This window comes from Podarcis gaigeae (genome assembly GCF_964106915.1).
Source record: "Podarcis gaigeae genome assembly, chromosome: 16".
Classification (NCBI taxonomy): Eukaryota; Metazoa; Chordata; class Lepidosauria; order Squamata; family Lacertidae; genus Podarcis; species Podarcis gaigeae.
The window spans coordinates 13,566,117-13,586,852 of NC_139693.1; the positions used below are offsets into that span (position 1 = coordinate 13,566,117).

The 20,736-nt window shown below is 46.9% G+C and overlaps 1 protein-coding gene across 1 annotated transcript; it reads left to right on the forward strand.

The window, feature by feature from the left end:
• The first annotated feature begins 12,843 nt into the window (after window positions 1–12,843).
• On the forward strand, window positions 12,844–15,508 carry LOC310833663 (serum amyloid P-component-like). The gene is made up of 2 exons (XM_083716357.1): window positions 12,844–13,128; window positions 14,491–15,508. Exons 1-2 carry the CDS (start codon window positions 12,939–12,941, stop codon window positions 15,093–15,095), a joined length of 795 nt encoding a protein of 264 aa, XP_083572483.1. The 5' UTR covers window positions 12,844–12,938; the 3' UTR covers window positions 15,096–15,508.
• The last annotated feature ends 5,228 nt before the right edge of the window (window positions 15,509–20,736 follow it).

Here is a 20,736-nt window from a genome sequence, read left to right on the forward strand (position 1 = left end):
TCGGTTTAAGAACAGTCCTGTTTAAGTACGATTCGGTTTACAAACTCCACAAAACCAGAAATAGTGTCCTGGTTTGCAAACTTTACCTCGGTCTAAGAACAGAAACCAAACGGAGGAAGGGCACCGGCAGCAGGTGGCCTCATTAGGAAAAGCACATCTCGGTTTAAGAATGGTTTCGGTTTAAGAATGGACTTCCGGAACGGATTAAGTTCGTAAGCCAAGGTACCACTGTGCTAGGATTCCAGATGCCCTGATGTGTCTAAAATGTGGAAGGCCATGCTAAGGCTCTCTGGGCAGTGGAGGCAGAGCTAATCTGCATTAAGTGATCCTGAGTGTGTACTTTTGCTTAGTCCAAACTTTTTTTCAAAGAGGGCCAGATTTGATGAAGTGAAGGGCCATGAGGGTTGAAGTTGTTGAGGGTTTTTTTATAAGATTTTACCCCAGGAAATAAGATACCACAGGGGCCAGATTAAACCAACCAGTGGGCCGGATTAGGCCCCCAAAACAGACTTTGGACATGCCTGGCTTAGAAGGAACAAGGCCAAAAAAAAAGAGTTTGTAAAGATGAAGACTCCCATCAGCCCCACCCAGAATGGACAGTGGACAGGAACTGAGTCCAGCTGGATCAGGCCAAAGGCTCCCTCTAGCCATAGTGGCCAACCGATTGTGTCTGCCTATGTGTGGCATCATCTACGCTCAACACCTGTGCTGTCTCCAACTACCTGCCCACATGGGTGCAAAAAAGGGTACACGCCCCTGATTCACACTGAATGATAGTGGCTGTCCAGGGTTTCAGGCAGGGGTCTTTATCAGCCCTACCTAGTGTCAGGGACTGGTTAGAGGAGGAATGCTGGAGACCACCTCCCCAGCCTGACCCTTCCAAAGAAGAAGACAGTTCAGAATTACAGCAGAGGTTTGAGGGAGGTCACAGCTCAGAGGCAGATGAGGGGGAAAGCTGGGAAATAATGGGAGAGGAGGAGGAGGAGGAGGAGGAGGAAGACGATGAAGAAGAAGAGTGACAGATGATGCACTCAGTGTCTTTAGAAAGCATTCCAGACCCCCCCTCCCCCAGAACCCAGAGAGCAATGAAAGTAGGAGAGCAAAGAGCTGAAAGGCAGAGGGCACTTTTCAGCACCCAAAGCAATGACGCATGAGGGAGGGGGAGAGATGGAGGGGGTGGACACTCACTCAGGACCACGCCATTATTCCAACAGGCTGCATTCTCAAGCCTCTCTCTGTGAATATTGAATAAAAAGCAGATGGTAAGGACTTTTCCTTGTCTTGTCCATTCCTGGCAACCTGCCGTGGGGGTTGGTTCCTCTGCCGCCTGACACCTAGAGATGTTGGGGGTTGAACCTGGAACCTTCTGCTTGGCTGCTGGTCAGTGGATTCTTTTATTCCAAGGCTAATATGGAGTAACTCTCCATCTCTGAGTTCTTCTCAAAGCAACTCTCCAAGACCTCCTGAAAAGCAGGGTCTTCCACAGTCCAGCTTACCTGAGATTCCGAGGAACATAGCACAGGAACATTGAGAAACATGGAATCATAGAGTTGGAAGGGATCCTGAGGGTCATTCCTGAAATGCAGGAATCTCAGTTGGAGCATCCATGGCAGCTGGCCTTCGAACCTCTGCTTTAAAGCCTGCAATGAAGAAGAGCCCACCACCATCTGAGGTAGTCCATTCTACAGCTGAACAGCTCTTGCCACCAGAACCTTCTTCCTGATGTTTAGTCAGAATCTCCTTTCTTGTAACAAAGCCATTGGCTTGGGTCCTGGCTTCTGGAGCAGGAGAAAACCATCTTGCTCCATCTTCCACGTGACAGCCCTTTAGATATTTGAAGGTGGCTTTCATATTGCTCTTCTCCGTCTCCTCTTTACTTGGCTAAACATACCCAATTCCCTCAACTGCTCCCCACAAAGCTTGGTTTCCAAACCCTTGATCATCCTGGTCACCCTCCTCTGCATATATTCCAGCTTGCCAATATGCTTCTTAAATTGTGATGCTCAGAACTGCGCACAATACTCCAGGCGGGGTCTAACCAAGGCAGAACAGCGTGGTTTTCATGTTTGTGAGAATCAATTCTATAGATGTAACATGTTCAAAAATGGCCCGGGGGGGATGTTTATCACCATTTACTTCACACACACACACACACACACACACACACACTGGAAACCTTTGGGAAAGATTGAAATACAGGCAATACTTACCTCCTTATCAAACTAACATTTAGTTTGCTGCTTTTAGAGCATACGTACAGTGGTACATCGGGTTAAGAACTTAATTCGTTCTGGAGGTCTGTTCTTAACCTGAAACTGTTCTTAACCTGAGGTACCACTTTAGCTAATGGGGCCTCCTGCTGCAGCACGATTTCTGTTCTCATCCTGAGGTAAAGTTCTTAACCCGAGGTACTATACTATTTATGGGTTAGCAGAGTCTGTAACCTGAAGCATCTGTAACCCAAGGTACGACTGTAAAAGGCATACTTTAATGATAATGATAATAATAATAATAATAATAATAATAATAATAATAATAATTGTACCCTGCCCTCCCCAGCCAAAACCGGGCTCAGAGCAGCTAACATCAAATGTATAACACATTAAAATATACACACATTTGGCCATGGAGCCCACTGGGTGACCTTGGGTCAGTCACTAGCTCTCAGCCCAACCTGTCTTGCAGGATTTTTGTAGGGAGCCGTATTCCTTAGAGGATAAAAATGTAATAATAAAAACTAAATAAGACCTGTGAGGGCTTTTTTCCCCCCAGCCGGAACTCACTGGAACTCAGTTCCGGCACCTCTCAGGTGGGCGCCATTGCCGTTATAAGAGAACAAGGGAGGCGTTCATGGTGAGTTCCGGCACCTCAATTTTTAGGAAAATAGCACTGAGGCCTAGTCTGTTTTGGAGAGCTTTCTCCCAGGCTTAATGTGTCAGCATTTGGGGAGAGAGGGGACAAGGTCAGCCACAAAGAGGAGCCAAGTGAGAAGGGCGGCAGGTTGAGGATATTTGATTCTAGTATCTCCAAACTAGATCAAAGGTCCATCAGCACAAGAAAGCAACAGCAGTGGAGTTGAGAAGGCCTGGACACAGGGAGGGGAAACAGAACAATTGGGAGACCCTGTTCTTTTGCTGAAGGCTTCCCCCCCCCCGCCCCACCAGTTTGTGGCAATGTTGCGAACAAACCAGAACTCCTCTGAAATACTTTCTATTGTGGCATGGGTGAAATGGAATTTGCCACAATCTATAGGTATCCTGAGAATTACTGTTGTTTGATGCATTTTCCGCTCAAAGCAGCCTCCACCCAATTTGGAAATGATAAGTTGTGGTTAAGGAATAGAGGGAAAGCATGTTTCTTGGAGACTCTGCATACCGAATGGAGAATGTGCATATTGCCTGCAGAATGCACAGAATTGTATTTTTATGTTGTAAACTTCCCTGTGGACGTTGGCTGAAGGCTGGTATACAAATAAGGGTAGAAATAAGTAAAATAAAATAAAACAAAACAAAACACAAAGGGGTGGTAATAAATAAATAAATAAACAATATGCACATTTCTCAAGACCTGTTGGAGATCATGCATAATAGCTGGGGAGTGTACAGAATTCAGCCAAGAGATGCACAGTCCTCAAAGCTTGCTGGGGATTAGGCATACTGACTGGGAAATGTGCACAATTCCCTTTTTGTTATTGTGCACATTAACTACTCCTGATTGGTCACTGTAGGAAGGTGAAAGACAGACTCGCTGGACCTGAGCCAAGCAGGCTCTCTTCCTGCACTTACGGGATCACATTAAAGGTTCCAATGGGTTCCTTTGACCAACTGCTGTCAGGTTTCAGGGAATTGGCTTCCTCCCCCCATGACAGTAGATAAGCAGAACAAAGAGAAAGAAGTCTTCTTACCAGTTAGAAACTTTAATAATTACAGTGGGTAAACAAAGAACCCATCTCCTAGAATGGCGGTGCTCCCAATTAAGGATTCCACCCCCTTATGTCCCTATTGATCTACATCACTTCTACGTCTTGTAATCTGAGCTTGTTCCCTCTGTGTTTTGCATGCTTTCTGCTCTGCCACTTTCTGAGCTCTTCTTGACCATGGGGAGAGCGGAGGAATGCTTTCCAGAGACTGTGAATCTGTTAACCCTCTCTCTCCCAGTGTTTTTCTGCTAGCTGTTCCCCAGTATTTCCCAGCTTCTGCCTTCTGAACTATGCCCCTCTGCAAACCACTATTCCAAATCTATACTGTCCTCCTGCTCCTGGGAAGATTCTGGATCCGGATCAGGGGGAGACGGAGGCTCCCACAAGCCCTCCTCCGTGCTGTCCTCCTCAGCACAGTCCCTGACAACTACCTTTGCACTCTCAACATTATGACAGGGATCCTTGCAAAGTGATCCCACAATCGACTTCCTAGCCTTTCAAAGGTTGTGGAAATGTTTTCTGGCCAGTGTGAGTTGCTGGCATCATCCTTCTCCAGGGCTCCCCTCCCCCCCCAGGCTTCCGAGAAGTGAAAGTGTGGACAGGTATGGAATGGGGGCACCTGCCACATATGAGCATATGCACATTAATCCATGTGTGCACGTGAACAGCAAGGTGCATTGCGGCGCACGGCCTCCTGCTTCCCATATTGCGACAGCTGAGAGGTATTTTGACAAGTTGATAATGCAATGATCCAGTGCGTCCCTTGCATGACAGTGAGGCAGATGGCGGAGGAATGCAGCAAGGTGGGCCAGTGTCTGCAGCACTAAGGACAGCTCCTGGTGACCCACTGGCTGCAATAAAGGCTCAAGCTCAGGGCTACGCGCTGGTCACAAGACTCAGTTTGAACTTCCCTGTCTATGTGCTGGCTATCTATGGCTTGGTGGGTGACAAGCTCAGCAGCTAGGGAGGTCTTTTGTTCCTTAATCATCAGCATTTGAGTAGGACTCTCTCCCAATATACACATGTCAGAATGCCATTTTGCCCAATAAATACATTTGTGCAAAGCCGTTTCTCCTAAAATAATGCCATTTGCGGATGTTATTTTTTGCTAATGTCTGCATTCATATGCACACTGTGTTCCCTCAGAGCTTAACATCTCTGGGAAGCTGAGTGATGGGGCTGTCAACATGTTAACTGCTGTCAGAATGGCCCAGCTCCCCTGCTTAGGCAGCAAGCCTCTCAGCTTCCATATTCAGGCTCGGTGAGAGAGAAGGCTGACCTCTCCGCTGCGGCGGACAAGAGAAGTTGGGTATCTCAAAGGAACATGCTGTGGCAGGAAAGACTGACATGACAGAAGCATATCCCCATTTCCATCTGTGAAATGCTCCAGAAAGGATGGGCAGACTCAGCCCAGGATCTGAAGGCGGCCCCCCGGCCCTCTTTGTCTGGCCCTTGGGTGTCTCCATAGGCCACACCCCTTTTCTGCCACTAATTGTTACCTTCTGCATTGCAGAGGGTTGAACTAAATGACCCTGTGGGGACCCTTCCAGCTCCACAGTTCATTTTGTTCCAAAAAAAATTATTGATTAAAGAAAATTTAATACAGTCTCTGCAAAACAAATAAATAAAGCATTGAATTTATAGCCTCGTTTTACATAATCTCAAAGCATTAATGGTCCATGTAGGCTCTCCACAGACATTTGTGAAATTGGTGGGAGAAATTTGCTATCTTACATATTAAAAGAATGGGAGGTTTCATCAAAGGTGTGTCTCTCTTTATAACACCTTTGGTAACCCTTCTAAGCCCAGTTAAAGGTAAAGGGACCCCTGACCATTACGTCCAGTCGTGGCCGACTCTGGGGTTGTGGCGCTCATCTTGCTTTCTTGGCCGAGGGAGCCAGCGTACAGCTTCCGGGTCATATGGCCAGCATGACTGAGCCACTTTTGGTGAACCAGAGCAGTGCACGAAAACGCCATTTACCTTCCCACAAGAGCGGTACCTATTTATCTACTTGCACTGTGTGGTGGGCAGGACCTGGGACCGAACAACGGGAGCTCACCCCGTCGCAGGGATTCAAACCGCTGACCTTCTGATCGACAAGTCCTAGGCTCTGTGGTTTAACCCACAGAGCCACCCACGTCCCTCTAAGCCCAGTTAGTTGCTCTGAAATAGTCACATCCCAGATATTGTTGAACCATGCCTCAAGGTTGTAACTCAGCTATACCGCAGCTGTACATTTCTATGATTCTCTGATTGCTCTGCCCACTTTCACCTCTGTCCCCGCTCACTTGTGGCCCCTGGAATATTTCCCTGTAGGAAATGCGGCCCTCCGGCTGAAAAAAGCCCTCCTCCCTACAAAGCTTGACTGGCAGGTGAAGATGAGAGAATACTTGGAACTTGCGAAAATGACTGGGAGAAGAGGAAACTCAAACCAGAAAGTGTGTGAAGAATGGATAACATTTAAAGAATATCTAAAACAATATTCATGACAGGAATCTAGATTGAATCTTGAATATTAAGGAAAACTATAAATGTAGAAAAATTTCTGGATATGTAACAGATATAACAAGAAATGTGTAATGGTTAAAAATATGTAGAAAGCACAATGAGGTGAATCAGAAGTCAAAAGTGTGTGTGATGTCAGACGATGTGTTGTTAGTTAATGTTTAGTTGTCACTGAGATATTGTCTTTGCTTGTGTTGTTATATGTAAATTGTTTTGCAATAAAGTTAATAAAGAAATAAGAAAAAGGCCTCCTCCTGCATTGATGATGTTGCTATATTTGTTATAGCTCTTTATCCTTGGTAATAATTAAAAAAAAACTCCTTCAAAATAAACCTGGCCCAACTCTGGTCCAGATTACCTTCGGAATCGTATTCGTTAAAGGAGGAATTGAGGTGGCCGCAGCAGGGAGTGAGTACCGCTCAGCCGTTTATCTCGGCAAATGAAGAGAAAGAGGAGAAGGGGGAGAGAAGATTCACTCTCTCGCTGAGGAGGGAAGATAAACGTCATGTCACAGGCTGAGCCGGCAGAGGATTATGGCCAATATCCCCCATGTGTCACTTCCTCTTCCCGGCGACTGAAGCGACGTTTAATGACAGTTAACTGAAAAGGGCAGGCGACGAGGAAGCCCGAACTGGTGGATGACATGCCTTCCTCTTTTAATAACTTGTCAGCTGCCCTGTCGGCCGTGAAATAGCAAATGGTTATGAGATGTGCCAGCAATCAAACCAGGGAGCAGGGAGAGGAGGGGAAACTTCGGCAACAGAGAACCGGTGGGTTGGTGGGTGGCTGGTAGGGACAGAATTGTCAAAGCCAGGGAAGAGATTTGGCTGCACTGGATTTATTTCTCTATCCGCCTCATTGTTGCCATCCCATAATCACCAGGGACAGGCAAATCAGTCAATTCCGGTTTCTCCCCGGCGACGTTTCCACAATAGATTTAAAGCACTGTGATGACACTTTAAAAACCACCATTGCTTCCCCCTCCAAAAAAAAAGGATTCTGGGAAGTGTAGTTTGTTGAGGATGCTGAGAGTAGTTACAGGACCACTATTGCCCTCCCAGTGCTACAATTCCCAGAGTCGTTTAACAGCCAATGGTTCTTCAAAGGTAACTCTTGGAATTGTAACTCTGGGTGGGTGGGGGCGATAGGGGTCTCCTCTCTGCACTATTGACAAACTATAACTCCCAGAATCCTTTGGGGGAAGCCGTGAGTGTTCTAAGTACAGTGGTACCTCGGGTTACAGGCGCTTCAGGTTACAGACGCTTCAGGTTACAGACTCCACTAACCAAGAAATAGTACCTCGGGTTAAGAACGTTGCTTCAGGATGAGAACAGAAATCGGGTGGCGCCGGCGCAGCGGCAGTGGGAGGCCCCATTAGCTAAAGTGGTACCTCAGGTTAAGAACAGTTTCAGGTTAAGAACGGACCTCCAGAACAAATTAAGTTCTTAAGCCGAGGTACCACTGTATCGTGCTGCTTTAAATGTCTGGTGTAAATGTGGTCCCGGTTTCTCATTTTGCCAATCTTCAGCTTGGTTCTCCACATTTCCAGATCAGCTTGACCAATAATAATAACAATAACAATCCATTATGAAAATTCAGCATTTTGGTGCTAATTTCTCCACATACATACATTTCAGTATGAAATTTTTCCTCATACACACATTTTTCTGAGAGCAGCCTTCCTTAATATTGCTGCATGCTGTCCCAATCTCTGAGCGGTGTGAAATTCCAGGCTTTCCAGACACTTGCTGAGGGTTCCTTTGGAAATGAGGTTGTGGTATCTTTAGGATATATGGTGTTTTTACACAAATATACAACCTGAGCCTACGATGGAGGGGCTCACAGCATTCACCCCGCGAGTGGTTCCTTTCTTCTGCCATAGCCACAGCCCTGGATTCAAACAGGCACCAGCCATGGCACCCACTCTCTGAAGCTTGCTGACTTTCACAGCCTGTAACCATTCTCCCCCCACTCCAGACCCCAACTGCAGTCCTAAAACCCCACTCTGCTTTGTTTCTGCTAACTATCTCAGAGCTCAGAGAGGCGCCCCACACCTCAGTTGCCTGAGTCTTCCATTTGTTAATGACCTTCCCTTTGTTCTCCTTTAATGGCCCATCTCCCAGGAGATCGCCTGAGGAAGCTGGCCTGACTTATATCTTCATCCTTGCTGGATCCAGGGGTTCAGGAAGCTTGATTAAATTCTAAACCTTTACTAGATCCAGGATTTTAGGGGAGTCTCACACCCCTGAACTTATAACAATATAATGACCTGATCCAGAATGCTCACCTTCTGGTATTCTCTTACTTGCCTGGGCAGAGAGGGTGTGTGTGTGTGTGTGTGTACCTCTGAATTATGTGCAAGAGTCGGGTATGTTACTCCGCCCACTTTTTACCTCTGGCCACACCCACCAGCAGCACATGGCCCCCAATTGGTTGCCTTTGCAGGAGGGCGCCTCCTCCATCCTGGCTGAGAAAAGGCTTCTCTGCCCCTGCACTCTAATAGAAATCAACCTTCTCCATTTTCCATGGGGTGGCAATGAACACTGCTCTGCCTATTCTTCCCCAGCTGATCTTTCTGCTGTGTTTACGATGGCCCCGTAATTTGCCAGCGCATGCAATTCATCTCCTAGAGAGGGTCTCGCGATGATGCAAGCCCGGCTGTTCTCTAACAAGCTCGTGAGCTACTTGGAAAACGCAGCCACACAACCCGAGGGCATTTCTACCCACAGTGGAGACCCCCACCCCCCATGCAAGCACATTCTACCAGTGAGCCCCATCCCTTCTCCAAAGGGACGCTCATTACAGCTCTCCAATCCATCCCCTCCTGTCACCGGGGCGATTAAAGCTCCCCAAGGGAGCATTGATGGGCAATGGGAGCCATACGCTTCCCCTGTGCTTCCAAATTAGGGAGGAAAGTTAATAACTTTGGAGACGTTCCCCAGGCTATTAGAGGGGGAGGGGGGTCGGAGGAAATGTAGAGCCTTAAATCAAGCAGCAGAGGGCTCTAAACAGCCCTCATTTATTCCGATTAGGAGGATGGCATCCCAGGCCTCGTCTAGAAGATGCACGCATGCGGAGGGGCTTGGGGCGAAAAGCGCCGTTGTTCTCTGCAAAAGGAAAGAGGAGTAATGAGGGAAGCTGAAACTGTGCACCAGCTCTGGCCAACTCATAGGTAGGCCAGGCCCCACCTGCACTATACTTTTAAAGCAGCATCAGAACACTTTAAACAGTCATGGCTCAGCCAATTGTCGCTCTGTGCGGGAAATAGGGGCCTCCTCTTTGCACCAGGGCCGGTGCATCCATGAGGCAGACTGAGGCAGCTGCCTCAGGCGGCAGAATCCAAAGGCCGCTTCCGAAGGTGTGCTCCCTGGGCACACAGCCCGTCGCCAGAGAAGCAAGGAGAAGTGGCAGCTTCCGGTGAGGTCTCACACAAGAGCCCCACAAAATCACGTGGAGGCCTGCAGAGGCCTTGCACAATTGCACCAGAACCCAAGTGAGCCCAGTAAGTGAAGCTTAAATGGGGGGATGGGGAGCAGGAGCAGGCAGCACTTATGCAGATCAGCTACCGTACTTCCCATTTTGCCTCAAAACAGGGCTACCTTTGCCCTGAACCCTTAACAAACTACAACTCCCAGGATTCTTTCAGGGAAGCCATGATTGTTCAAAGTGGAACAATCATATACATATACAGTCGTACCTTGGTTGCTGAACGCCTTGGAACTCGTATGTTTCGGCTCCCGAACGATCAAAAAGTAGAAGTGAGATTTCCGGTTTTCAAACGATTTCCAGAAGCTGAACATCCAGCGTGGCTTCCGCGGCTTCTGATAGGTTGCAGGACACTCCTGCAGCCAATCAGTATCCATGTCTTGGTTTTTGAACAGTTCCGGAAGTCGAATGGACTCCCAGAATGCATTCTGTTTGAGAACCAAGGTACGGCTGTAGTGCAGATGGGTCCCAGGCTGAGCTGCAGCCTTATTTAAAGCTCAGCCCATGATAACTGGCACAGAAGCAACATCCCAAACTTGCTGTAGTTTGAGATGGGTTTGCCTTTCAATGTGAACTGGGTCAAATTCCTCCCCACCCCCACCCTTCCATCCATGGTCACAAGAAGGTGATAGTGTTTCTGTTTCTATCTGTGAAATGCTGGAGCAAATTCATTTAGCCATCTCATCTCCCTTTGAGGAGGTGGAGAAATCTGAGATGGTCAGCTTTCTGGGTCATCCCTTGCTCTTTTTGGCCGTGATGTGGGTGAATCACACACACCACCACAGCAGTGGTCTGTGTGACCCTGCAACTCCTGCAAGAAAGAAGGAAGGCGAGCTGAATTCTGTGGTCCCCCCCCCCCAACACACACACAAAAGAAACATCTCTGTGTCTGGGCAAAAATAGCTTCCTTGAACAGCTGGAGACATCCAAGAACATCAGATCAGCTCTTCTTGGTGGCCAGAACCCTGGGAAGTCCACAAATAGGACTGGATACAACAGCAACTCTCCCCACTTGTGATTCACAGAGACTGGTATTCAAAGACACATCTCTGCCTCTGACAGCGGAGTTAGAGCTTCACTAGTGTGGGACGTGGGTGGCGCTGTGGGTTAAACCACAGAGCCTAGGACTTGCCAATCAGAAGGTCGACGGTTCGAATCCCAGCGATGGGGTTAGCTCCCGTTGCTCAGTCCCTGCTCCTGCCAACCTAGCAGTTTGAAAGCACATCAGTAGATAAATAGGTATCGCTCTGGCGGGAAGGTAAATGGTGTTTCCATGCACTGCTTTGGTTCGCCAGAAGCGGCTTAGTCATGCTGGCCACATGACCCGGAAGCTGTACGCTGGCTCCCTCAACCAATAAAGCGAGATGAGCGCCACAACCCCAGAGTCGGTCACGACTGGACCTAATGGTCAGGGGTCCCTTTACCTTTATCATGGCTAGTGGCCACTGATAACCTGAATCCATCATCTTCTAAAGCCATCTCATTGCCACAACAACATTGTTTCCTGGCTCTCTTGGGTGTTTCTGCCTGGCTGGACTTTGTCCTTGAACTCTTATAACGCCATTTGTTGATCTGGAGGGGGAAATCTTTAGCCTATTGTACAGAAAACACCACAAAATTTGCAATTGTTGCTCTGCCCACTTTTGCCTCACCCATCAGATTCCGAAAGGGGGGCCAGAAAAGAAGGGACCCCCTGGGATGAAAAACATCTCCCAGACCTTTGTGACCCCAAAACAGTAGCTGCTGCCCTCAGCTCTCGAGTTCAGTTGGGCCTTTCAGGGCCCTAGCATGGTGGTTGTGGAACTAACTCTGTGCAGAGGATAAAGTGGCTGCCTTTTCCTTATTAACTTAATTCCTCACTTAATTTCTCCCTTTTCTACTTTACCTTGACAAGGTTCCCCAAAGCCAATTGCTGGGAGGGAGCAAGTTACAATCAAGGAGCCCCATTAAAACATCCAATTAAAACCACTAATCAAAAGCCAATCAAAGCCAGGGAGAACAGGTTGATAGCATCAGCAATTAGCCAGCCCCTGCAAAAGCTTTGCAAAATTAATATCGCCAGCCTCCTAAAAGCCTGGAAAGAGAAGCAGCTTGGTGTGCTTCTGTGGGCTAGGCTTACTATAGCTAAGGGGACACTTCTCTCCCACTAGATCATAGAATGGGGTGTTTTCAAACTATCATAGAACTATAGAGTGGGAAGGCAGACCCTCCAAGTGCCCCTATTTTCCAGGGACAGTCCTGGATTTACAGAAGCCGTCCTGGTTTCTTATTTGAGCCCGGAATGTCCCACTTTTCCTTAGGACATCCCTATATTCACTGGAGAAATGTTGGAGGGTATGGAGTTATCCAACCTCTGAGCCAAGGAGATAAGTAACTATACAACCTTTACCTATACAACCTATACAACTTCTAAAGGCAGCCTTGTATGGGGAAGGTGTTTTTTTTTTAATGTTTAAAGCTTTGTTTTGTTTCTATATATGTTGGAAGCCACCCAGAGTGACTGGGGCAATTCAGTCAAATGGGTGGTGGAAGAAGAAGAAGAAGAGGCCATGCCTATTTTCATAATGTTGGAGGGTATATGTATATACCATATTGGCCCAAATATTGGGTGGGGTGTAAATAATAAAATTGTTGTTGTTGTTGTTGAATAGGTCGTCCCTATTTTCATTGGAGGAATGCAACCTGGATATCCCAGTTGGTTAGAGTGTGGTGCTGATGATGCCAAGGTTGCAGGTTTGATCCCTGTATGGGGCATTTGCATATGCCTGCATTGCAGGGGGTTGGACTAGATGATCCTCGGGATCCCTTCCAACTCTACAATTCAATGGTTTTATGAGGGTTATGCTAGATGGGTAGCCTTTGGCCTGATCCAGCAGCTGAGCTATTTCTTTCCTTCTTAAGGAGTCAAGCAGCCTCCCGCCTCTCTTCTGCAACTTCTGGAAGCTGAGAAGGGGTTGCTCAATTGCAGACTCAGCCTTTGGCGGGCTGTTTTCTTCCGCCTGTCTCAGTGCAGGGATAAATTTAGACATGGCCCTCAAAGTTTCTGCGATTTGCAGGCGGTCACTGATGATTGCAGAGGCTGCAGCTTCTCCCTCCCGCGATCAGGTTCTGCTTGCACTTTTTCTAAAATCCCATTATTGGATAGCCCTGAAGATGGACTCCCGCTGGGTCTGTCTCCTCATCCTTGCAGGTTTGTCAGAGGCTGCTGCCCAGGAAGGTTAGTAGCTTATTCAGCTTATCCTTTGTGGTCATCTTATGACATCTCCTTCTGACAATTAAAATTATGATGAAGATGGGCTTGTAGCCAACATTAGTCCTACTCAGAGTAGACCCACTGAAATTAATGGACCAAAGTTAGTCATGTCCATGAATCGCTTTACTTTGAGTATGATGATGATGATAGTAATGAAACCATTCCAATTGTAGCCGTTTTCATGAATAATATTGTGATACTAATTATCATAATTATAATAGTGACAGCTTTATTATGTCTGTTTTTAAAATTTGCTTTTTATTGGTATTTTTCTATTTATATATATTTATATTTATTTATATATTTGGTAAGTGGTATATAAATCTTGTTAAGCAAATGCCATGAATCAATGGGGGGAAGCGGCAGATACACACAATATGACTACAACAGACTCTAAAAACTGCTCAGATTTTTTGTTTATCTGTTCAGCTGTGGAATAGATAACCTGGTAAGGTTTTGGGCTCTCGTTCGTTGGAGGTGGGGTGATCACCTTTCAAGGGTTCTTTAGCTGTGGTTCCTGCATTGTAGGATGTTGAACTAGATCACCCTCAGGGTCTCTTCCAACCTACAATTCTATGTTTGTTTGTGCCACATATCGGCCTGCATGCTTCACCTTAAATCACAGCTCACCAGGAGCCACAATTGGATTTGTAATCGTGTGTGGAGAACCTGGTAAAATCTATGGAGGTCTTCTAGATAGTGGGACCCTCCCTGTGGAACGCCCTCTCATCAAATGGCAAGGATATAAACAACTATATGACATTCAGAAGACGTCTGAAGGCGGCCCTGTTTAGGGGAAATGTTTGATGTTTTACTGTGTTTTTATATTCTGTGGGAAGCTGCCTAGAGTGGCAGGGCAAATCAATCAGATGGACAGCGCTATTATTATTATTATTATTATTATTATTATTATTATTATTAATTTATTTATTTACCGTATTTTTCGCTCTATAAGACACACCAGACCACAAGACGCACCTAGTTTTTGGAGGAGGAAAACAAGAAAAAAAATATTCTGAATCTCAGAAGCCAGAACAGCAAGAGGGATCGCTACGCAGTGAAAGCAGCAATCCCTCTTGCTGTTCTGGCTTCTGGGATAGCTGCACAGCCTACATTCGCTCCATAAGATGCACACACATTTCCCCTTACTTTTTAGGAGGGAAAAAGTGAGTCTTATAGAGCAAAAAATACGGTATTTACTTCCTTCGTGCATTAGAACCCACCCCTTTCAACGATGCTGCTGGGGAAAGCTCAGGAGCCTTGTCAGAGAGGAAATGGTCCCAACCTTTCTCCCCTGTGTCTCTCTCTTTCCTTGTCTCCTCACAGACCTAACCAGAAAAGTCTTTGTCTTCCGCACGGAGCCTAGTGAGGCCTACATCATCCTCAAGCCTCTGCCCAAGGAGCCGCTGCAGAACCTCACCGTCTGCCTGAGGTCCTACACGGACTTGACTCGGCCCTATGGCCTCTTCTCCTACGCCACTGAGTCTGAGGACAACGAAATCCTGATCTTCAAGCCCAAGCGGGGAGAATACCGGGTGTACATTGGTGGAGAGTACCTGTCCTTCAAAGTCCCAGAGGACACCCTAGACTGGGAGCACGTCTGTTTCGGGTGGGAATCGGCCACCGGCATCGCTGAGTTCTGGATGAACGGCAAGCCTTGGCCACGCAAAGGCTTGAAAAAAGGCTACGTGGTTAGCTCCGGGGCCTTCATCCTGTTGGGCCAAGAGCAAGACCGCTTTGGGGGCACCTATGACTCCTACAACTCCTTCTCTGGAGAACTGACGGACGTCTACATGTGGGATTTCCTCCTGTCTCCTCACAAGATGCGGGCGGCCTACCAGGATCTGCAGCTGCCCCGATGCGCTCTGGGCTGGAAGAACCTGCACTATGAAATCAAGGGAGACGTGGTGGTGAAGGGCAGGCTGAGGTAAAGGAAACGAGGGAAATCCAGCCTCCCAAGCAGAGTAACCAGCCTTTTCTGTCCCAAATTCTAACCCACCTGGCCACCGAGCTGTTGTGTGGCACACTGAGCATTTTGGAAAACAAAAACAAAAAACAAGCTGTGAACTTCCACTCATCCACTAGGTTTATTGCAGCTTCCCCCCCCCCCCCACCCTCCTGGTCGCCTGGAAGCATATCTCGCTCACCAAAGGCGACCAGGCTGTTTACAAATCTGCTCTCGGTGCCATGATGATTTGCCGGATAACGTTTTGCCGCTGCGGTGTTCTGTTGCTGCTTTGCTGGGTCTCTTCTCTGGATTTGGTGTGGTTCTAATTGCAATGTAATGTTCTCTCCCACCTCCTTTCCAATATGTTTTCATTTAATAAACCAATATAAAATGAGATTCCTTGTCTGGGTAGGGTCTCCTGAACAAACAAAAAAAATTTTTTTTAGCGCACATTGAAAACAGTGCAACTGAAGTGCCTGCCTGATATGGCATGGAGTGTTCCAGGGAAGTTTGTTTATTTAAAATGTTTGCGGATTGCCATAAAATTAAATAAAAGAGTCCTAAAAGGCAGAAACATTATATAGACAGTGCTGCAAGAAAATTCTAATTGAAGAGGAGGGCTTTGCAAACCAATAAGACCTTAGAGTCAATTCAAAGGCCGGCAATGATTGGTCATTACGTGTTTGGGGAGCTAGGGATATATGGCCCTCCAGGTTTTGCTGGACTTCAACTCCCATCAGCCCCAGCCAGCAGGACTAATGGTCAGAGGTGATGGGAGTTGTAGACCAGCAACATTTGGGAAGACTACAGGTGCCCCACCAACCTGGTGCATTTCAAGCAGAAGGTCATTCCAAATGTGTTTTTGCCAGATACAGCTAGACTAACTCCCCCAAATCTAAAAACTAGCACTGAGAGCAGCTCATGGGACCTGAGGTGCATGAAAGGTAAGCCTGATGGGAGAAATAATTTCAGTTTGATTCGAACACAAACCTTTCCAATTTGTAATTTGTGAACCAATATGCAAACAGAAACAGAGCTCTCCTTCAAGATTTACACTTCTCCATCAATTTCAAAGTTGCAAATCGTCCAGCCAAAAATTATGTGCCATAAATGTGTCTGTTGAGTGAAAATAATGTACAAACGTGTGCTATGTTGGGAGAAACTTCTTACAAAAACACGTGTGTTAATTGCTGATGCAGAAATGGAGTGAATGTAAGCTAAAATGGGGGAAAAGGAGGAGAGAACCTATACAGTGGTACCTCGGGTTAAGAACTTAATTCGTTCCGGAGGTCCGTTCTTAACCTGAAACTGTTCTTAACCTGAAGCACCACTTTAGCTAATGGGGCTCCCGCTGCGGCCACGCTATTTCTGTTCTTATCCTGAAGCAAAATTCTTAACCTGAGGTACTACTTCTGGGTTAGCTGAGTCTGTAACCTGAAGTGTCTGTAAACTTAGTTGGTCTTTAAGGTGCTACTGGAAGGAATTTTTTTTGTTTTGACTGAGGTACCAATGTAATTGTCAGTTTTGGCTGACTCTAATTTAGCAGCTCACCACTGCCATCCTCTGGTCAAAGGAGGGGAGTGCAAAGAGAGAAATTCCCTTAGCAAAAAGTGCTCAGAAGGGATCTTGTCTGTCCTCTGCATGAGAATTTCTCACTTGCCCGAACAAGAAGACAATTCTGCTGCTTTCTAAGATAGGCAGTGTCCATTCCTGGGATCCTTTGAGGGAGCAGCCATGGCAGTTATAGTAGTAGTAGTGGTGGTGGTGGTAGTTATTATTATTATTTATCATTTATTTGCCACTCTGGGCAGCTTCCAACATATATAAAAACATAATTAAACATTAAACAACCTTCAGGCTGCTTTCAGATGTCTTCTAAAGGTTACTGAGTTACATCTCCTTGACAGTAATGTGCCCACCTTCAGTTTCTGCAGCTTGTTGGCTTATATTAGGGACGTATGTTCTGTATTATTTTACAAATACAACTACAGCTACAAGTTTGTCATGGCCTTTGGCTAGATCTTGAACAATAAACTTAGGAACTTTGAAATGAAAAAGTTACAGCAGCCAACAGGAGGCCAGCTGAGCCAGGAGAGATTAGTGGGGGGGGACCCCTCCGCCCAATCCTACACACACACACACACACACACACACACACACACACAATCTAGCACAAAGGGGGTCCTTGGCCACTTGGTAGCATCAGTCTAATATGGGTAGGCAGCCTAACTTTCTGTGATGTGTGACAACCTATGGGACTACAATTGTGTTGGCTACTGCTGGGTGGTTAAATTTTCCCTCAGACAAGATGATTGTGTCAGCTGGTTGACCCCAGAAAACCTTAGAGGTGATTGTCCTCTTTGTTTGGGTCACAGAAAGCAAACAAGGTCATGGTGTTCAATATATCACAAATCGTTCCAATGTGTTTGGTCAGCAGCAGCAGCACTGAGATGTCTTTGGGCTAAGTTTGGGGCTCCATACTGTAGAGAAAAGGCAAACAAAAGACGGCACAGAACAATGGAATCACGTAGAAGTTTATAAAATTATGCCTAGCATGCAGGAAGTGGGCCGTATGCTCTTGTCTCCACGTTCAGAGGTAGTGTGCGTCTTGTGGGAACTGGACTCTAGTTCCCATTTGTAGTGTACGCAGAAGACAGTCCTGGGTCATTTGACCCTTGAATTGTAGAATCACCAGTGGCATAGCGTGGGGGTGCAGGGGGGGCCAGCCGCACCGGGCGCAACATCTGGGGGTTAGGGTTAGGGGGCGCAAATCCACGGGTTAGGGGGCACAAATTACTTGCCTTGCCCTGGGTGCTGACAACCCACGCTACGCCACTGAGAATCATAGAACTGTAGAGTTGGAAGAGAACCCCAGGGGCCATCCAGTCCAACTCTCTACAATGCAGGAATCTCAAGTAAAGCATCCATGACAGGCGGCCATCCAACCTCTGCTTAGAAACCTCCAAGGAAGGAGAGTCCATTACCTCCCGAGGGAGACCGTTCCACTGTCAAACAGCTCGTACTGTCAGAAGGTTATTCCTGAAATGGGGCTTAGCTTGCCAAAGGGGCCGTGGCCCCAGGTGCAGATTTCTGAGGGGGGTGCAAAGCAGGTGCCCCCATGCCAGCGCCTCCAGCGTGGCATGGGGCACCTCCTTTGTGCCTGCTGAGTGCTGCATCAGCTGGCCGGGCTCCCCCTGCGCAGGTGGCACAGTGTGTGGTTGTGCTCTTCTCGCACCGCCCTCCTCGGATCCAAGCCTTGCAAGGCCACTCGGGGAGAGGGCAGTGTGGGGATGTGGAAAGCATGTGCCCTTTGATCCCAGACTTGTGCGTCCAAAGGCAAGCAGAGTGATACATTTGGCACTAGCTTGGCTATGGGAGCTGCCAGAAGGAGGTGTACAAGTTGCCTCCAACCGTCTTAGGGACTCCACTCCAGATTTGTGGAGGATTTGCTCCTTAGCCTTTTCTTCTCCTGATTGTGGAGACAGTAGTAGTAGTAGTAGTAGTACTAATACATTTTTATTTATACCCCGTTCCTTCCAGGTTCAAAAACTGGGCTCAGGGCGGCAAACAAATTTAAAACACTTAGTTATAAAAGCAGCATAAAATACGGTATAAAACATGAATAACAAAAAAAAATCAAAAATCAGTTTAGGAGAAATAAGCATTAGATAATCCCCAGGGCGAGCTGGCTGAATTGGTCCTCCTTGGGCCAGCAAGGAGGCCATGGGAGAATTAGCTGTGGGGTCTCAGAGCGGGAGATCTTCATAAAAGGGGAGGGGAGGGGAGGGAAATAAAAGATCAAGCTGAATTCAGGTTAAAGGCCAGGTGGAATAGCTCTGTCTTACAGGGCCAACAAAAGGAGTTTAAATCCTGAAGGGCCCTAGTGTCACGGGACAGAGCATTCCACCAGGTCAGAGCCATCACTGAAAAGTAGCGCTTTTAGGATCAGTTTTCCTTCTGCTTCCACCTTTCCAGGTTGATGAGCCCCATCTGCCCCTCGCTTTCCAAGCACAATTCAAAACGTTGGTGCTGACCTTTCAAGCCCTAAATGGCCCAGTATACATGAAGGAGTGACTCCATCCCTATTGACCAGCTGGGGGGTGATGATTCAGCTCCAAGGGCCTTCTGGCAGTTCCCTCACTGCAAAAAGTGAGGTTATAAGGAACCAGGAAGAGAGCTTTCTCGGTAGTGGCGCCCACCCGGTGGAATGCCCTCCCATCAGATGTCAAGGAAATAAACAACTATGTATTTGACTTAGAAGACATCTGAAGGCAGCCCTGCATAGGAAAGTTTTTTAATGTTAAATGTTTATTATGCTTTTATATATGTTGGAAGCTGCCCAGTGGCTGGGGCAACCCACTCAGATGGACAAGGTATATAACAACAACAACAACAACAACAACAACAACAACAACAACAACAACAACTCCCTGGAAAAGACCCTGATGTTGGGAAAGATGGAGGGCACAAAGAGAAGGGGACGACAGAGAACGAGATGGTTGGACAGAGTTCTCAAATCTGCCAGCATGAGTTTGACCAAACTGCGGGAGGCAGTGGAAGACAGAAGTGCCTGGCGTGCTCTGGTCCATGGTGTCATGAAGAGTCGGACACGACTAAACAACAACAATATTATTATTATTAATAATAATAATAATAATAATAATAATAATAATACTTCTACAGCAAATGCAGAAACCGCCTTCTTGACCGTTGGACCCACTATTTCCCTCGTCCGCTCAATCTGCTAGAGCCTGTCTTCACATGTAGGGGAAGTCCCTAACTCACACATTGTCTCCCTTCACCTGGTTTAGCTGGCCAGTCTAGGCCATTTCATGGGGTGTAGCCACTGTTGCCGCTTCTAGGAGCCACAGGTGAGAGATGAGTGCAGGGTGGAAAATTCCTGTGCACCTTTATTTTATTTATTGAACAAAATTGATATGCCACTTAAACAAAGGACTTCTAAGTGGCTTAGAAAAGAGTCTTCTTTTGTGAAGGCAAGCCAACAAACTCAAAGGTCCCACGATTATAAGCCCCCTTAATTCTGCCACTTCTAAAGGTGAACCTTCTTCAGCTAATAGCTTGGCACCCGTGAGATTCGTCATTTTCCTGGCCTTTGGGACGCTTGCCTTGTCCCTGGTAGGGAATGTTCTGTCATCTCAGTTCTGCATAGGTCACTCTGATCTCGGCTTGACCCTCGCAGATAACAGGCAAGGGTTGAACCCCTCCCAATGGAAGCTGCAAAATCTGCTCATTGCTCCACAACCACAAGACAAAACATCAGCAAAATGTAATTACTCAAAACTGTAAAGAGAAGAAAAGAAATGTCAGGTTCCTGCTGACAGCTTTTCAAATCAGCAGCTCCTTCCAATCTCTAAAACCGGCCGCTCCACTGCAAATGCCTTTTTCTTTCTTTCTTTCTTTCTTTCCTTTCTTTTTTGGGTGTGTTCTGTTGCGGCAATGGAGAGCTCGCTGTAATACGTAAATGTGTGTGTTGGCAGGATGGGTGAAAAGGCCCTCGCAGTGATCCAGACCCTCCAAGTGTCCCTCTTTTCCAGGGATAGTCCTGGATTTACAAAAGCCATCACGGTTTCTGATTTCATCCCGGAATGTCCCGCTTTTCCTTA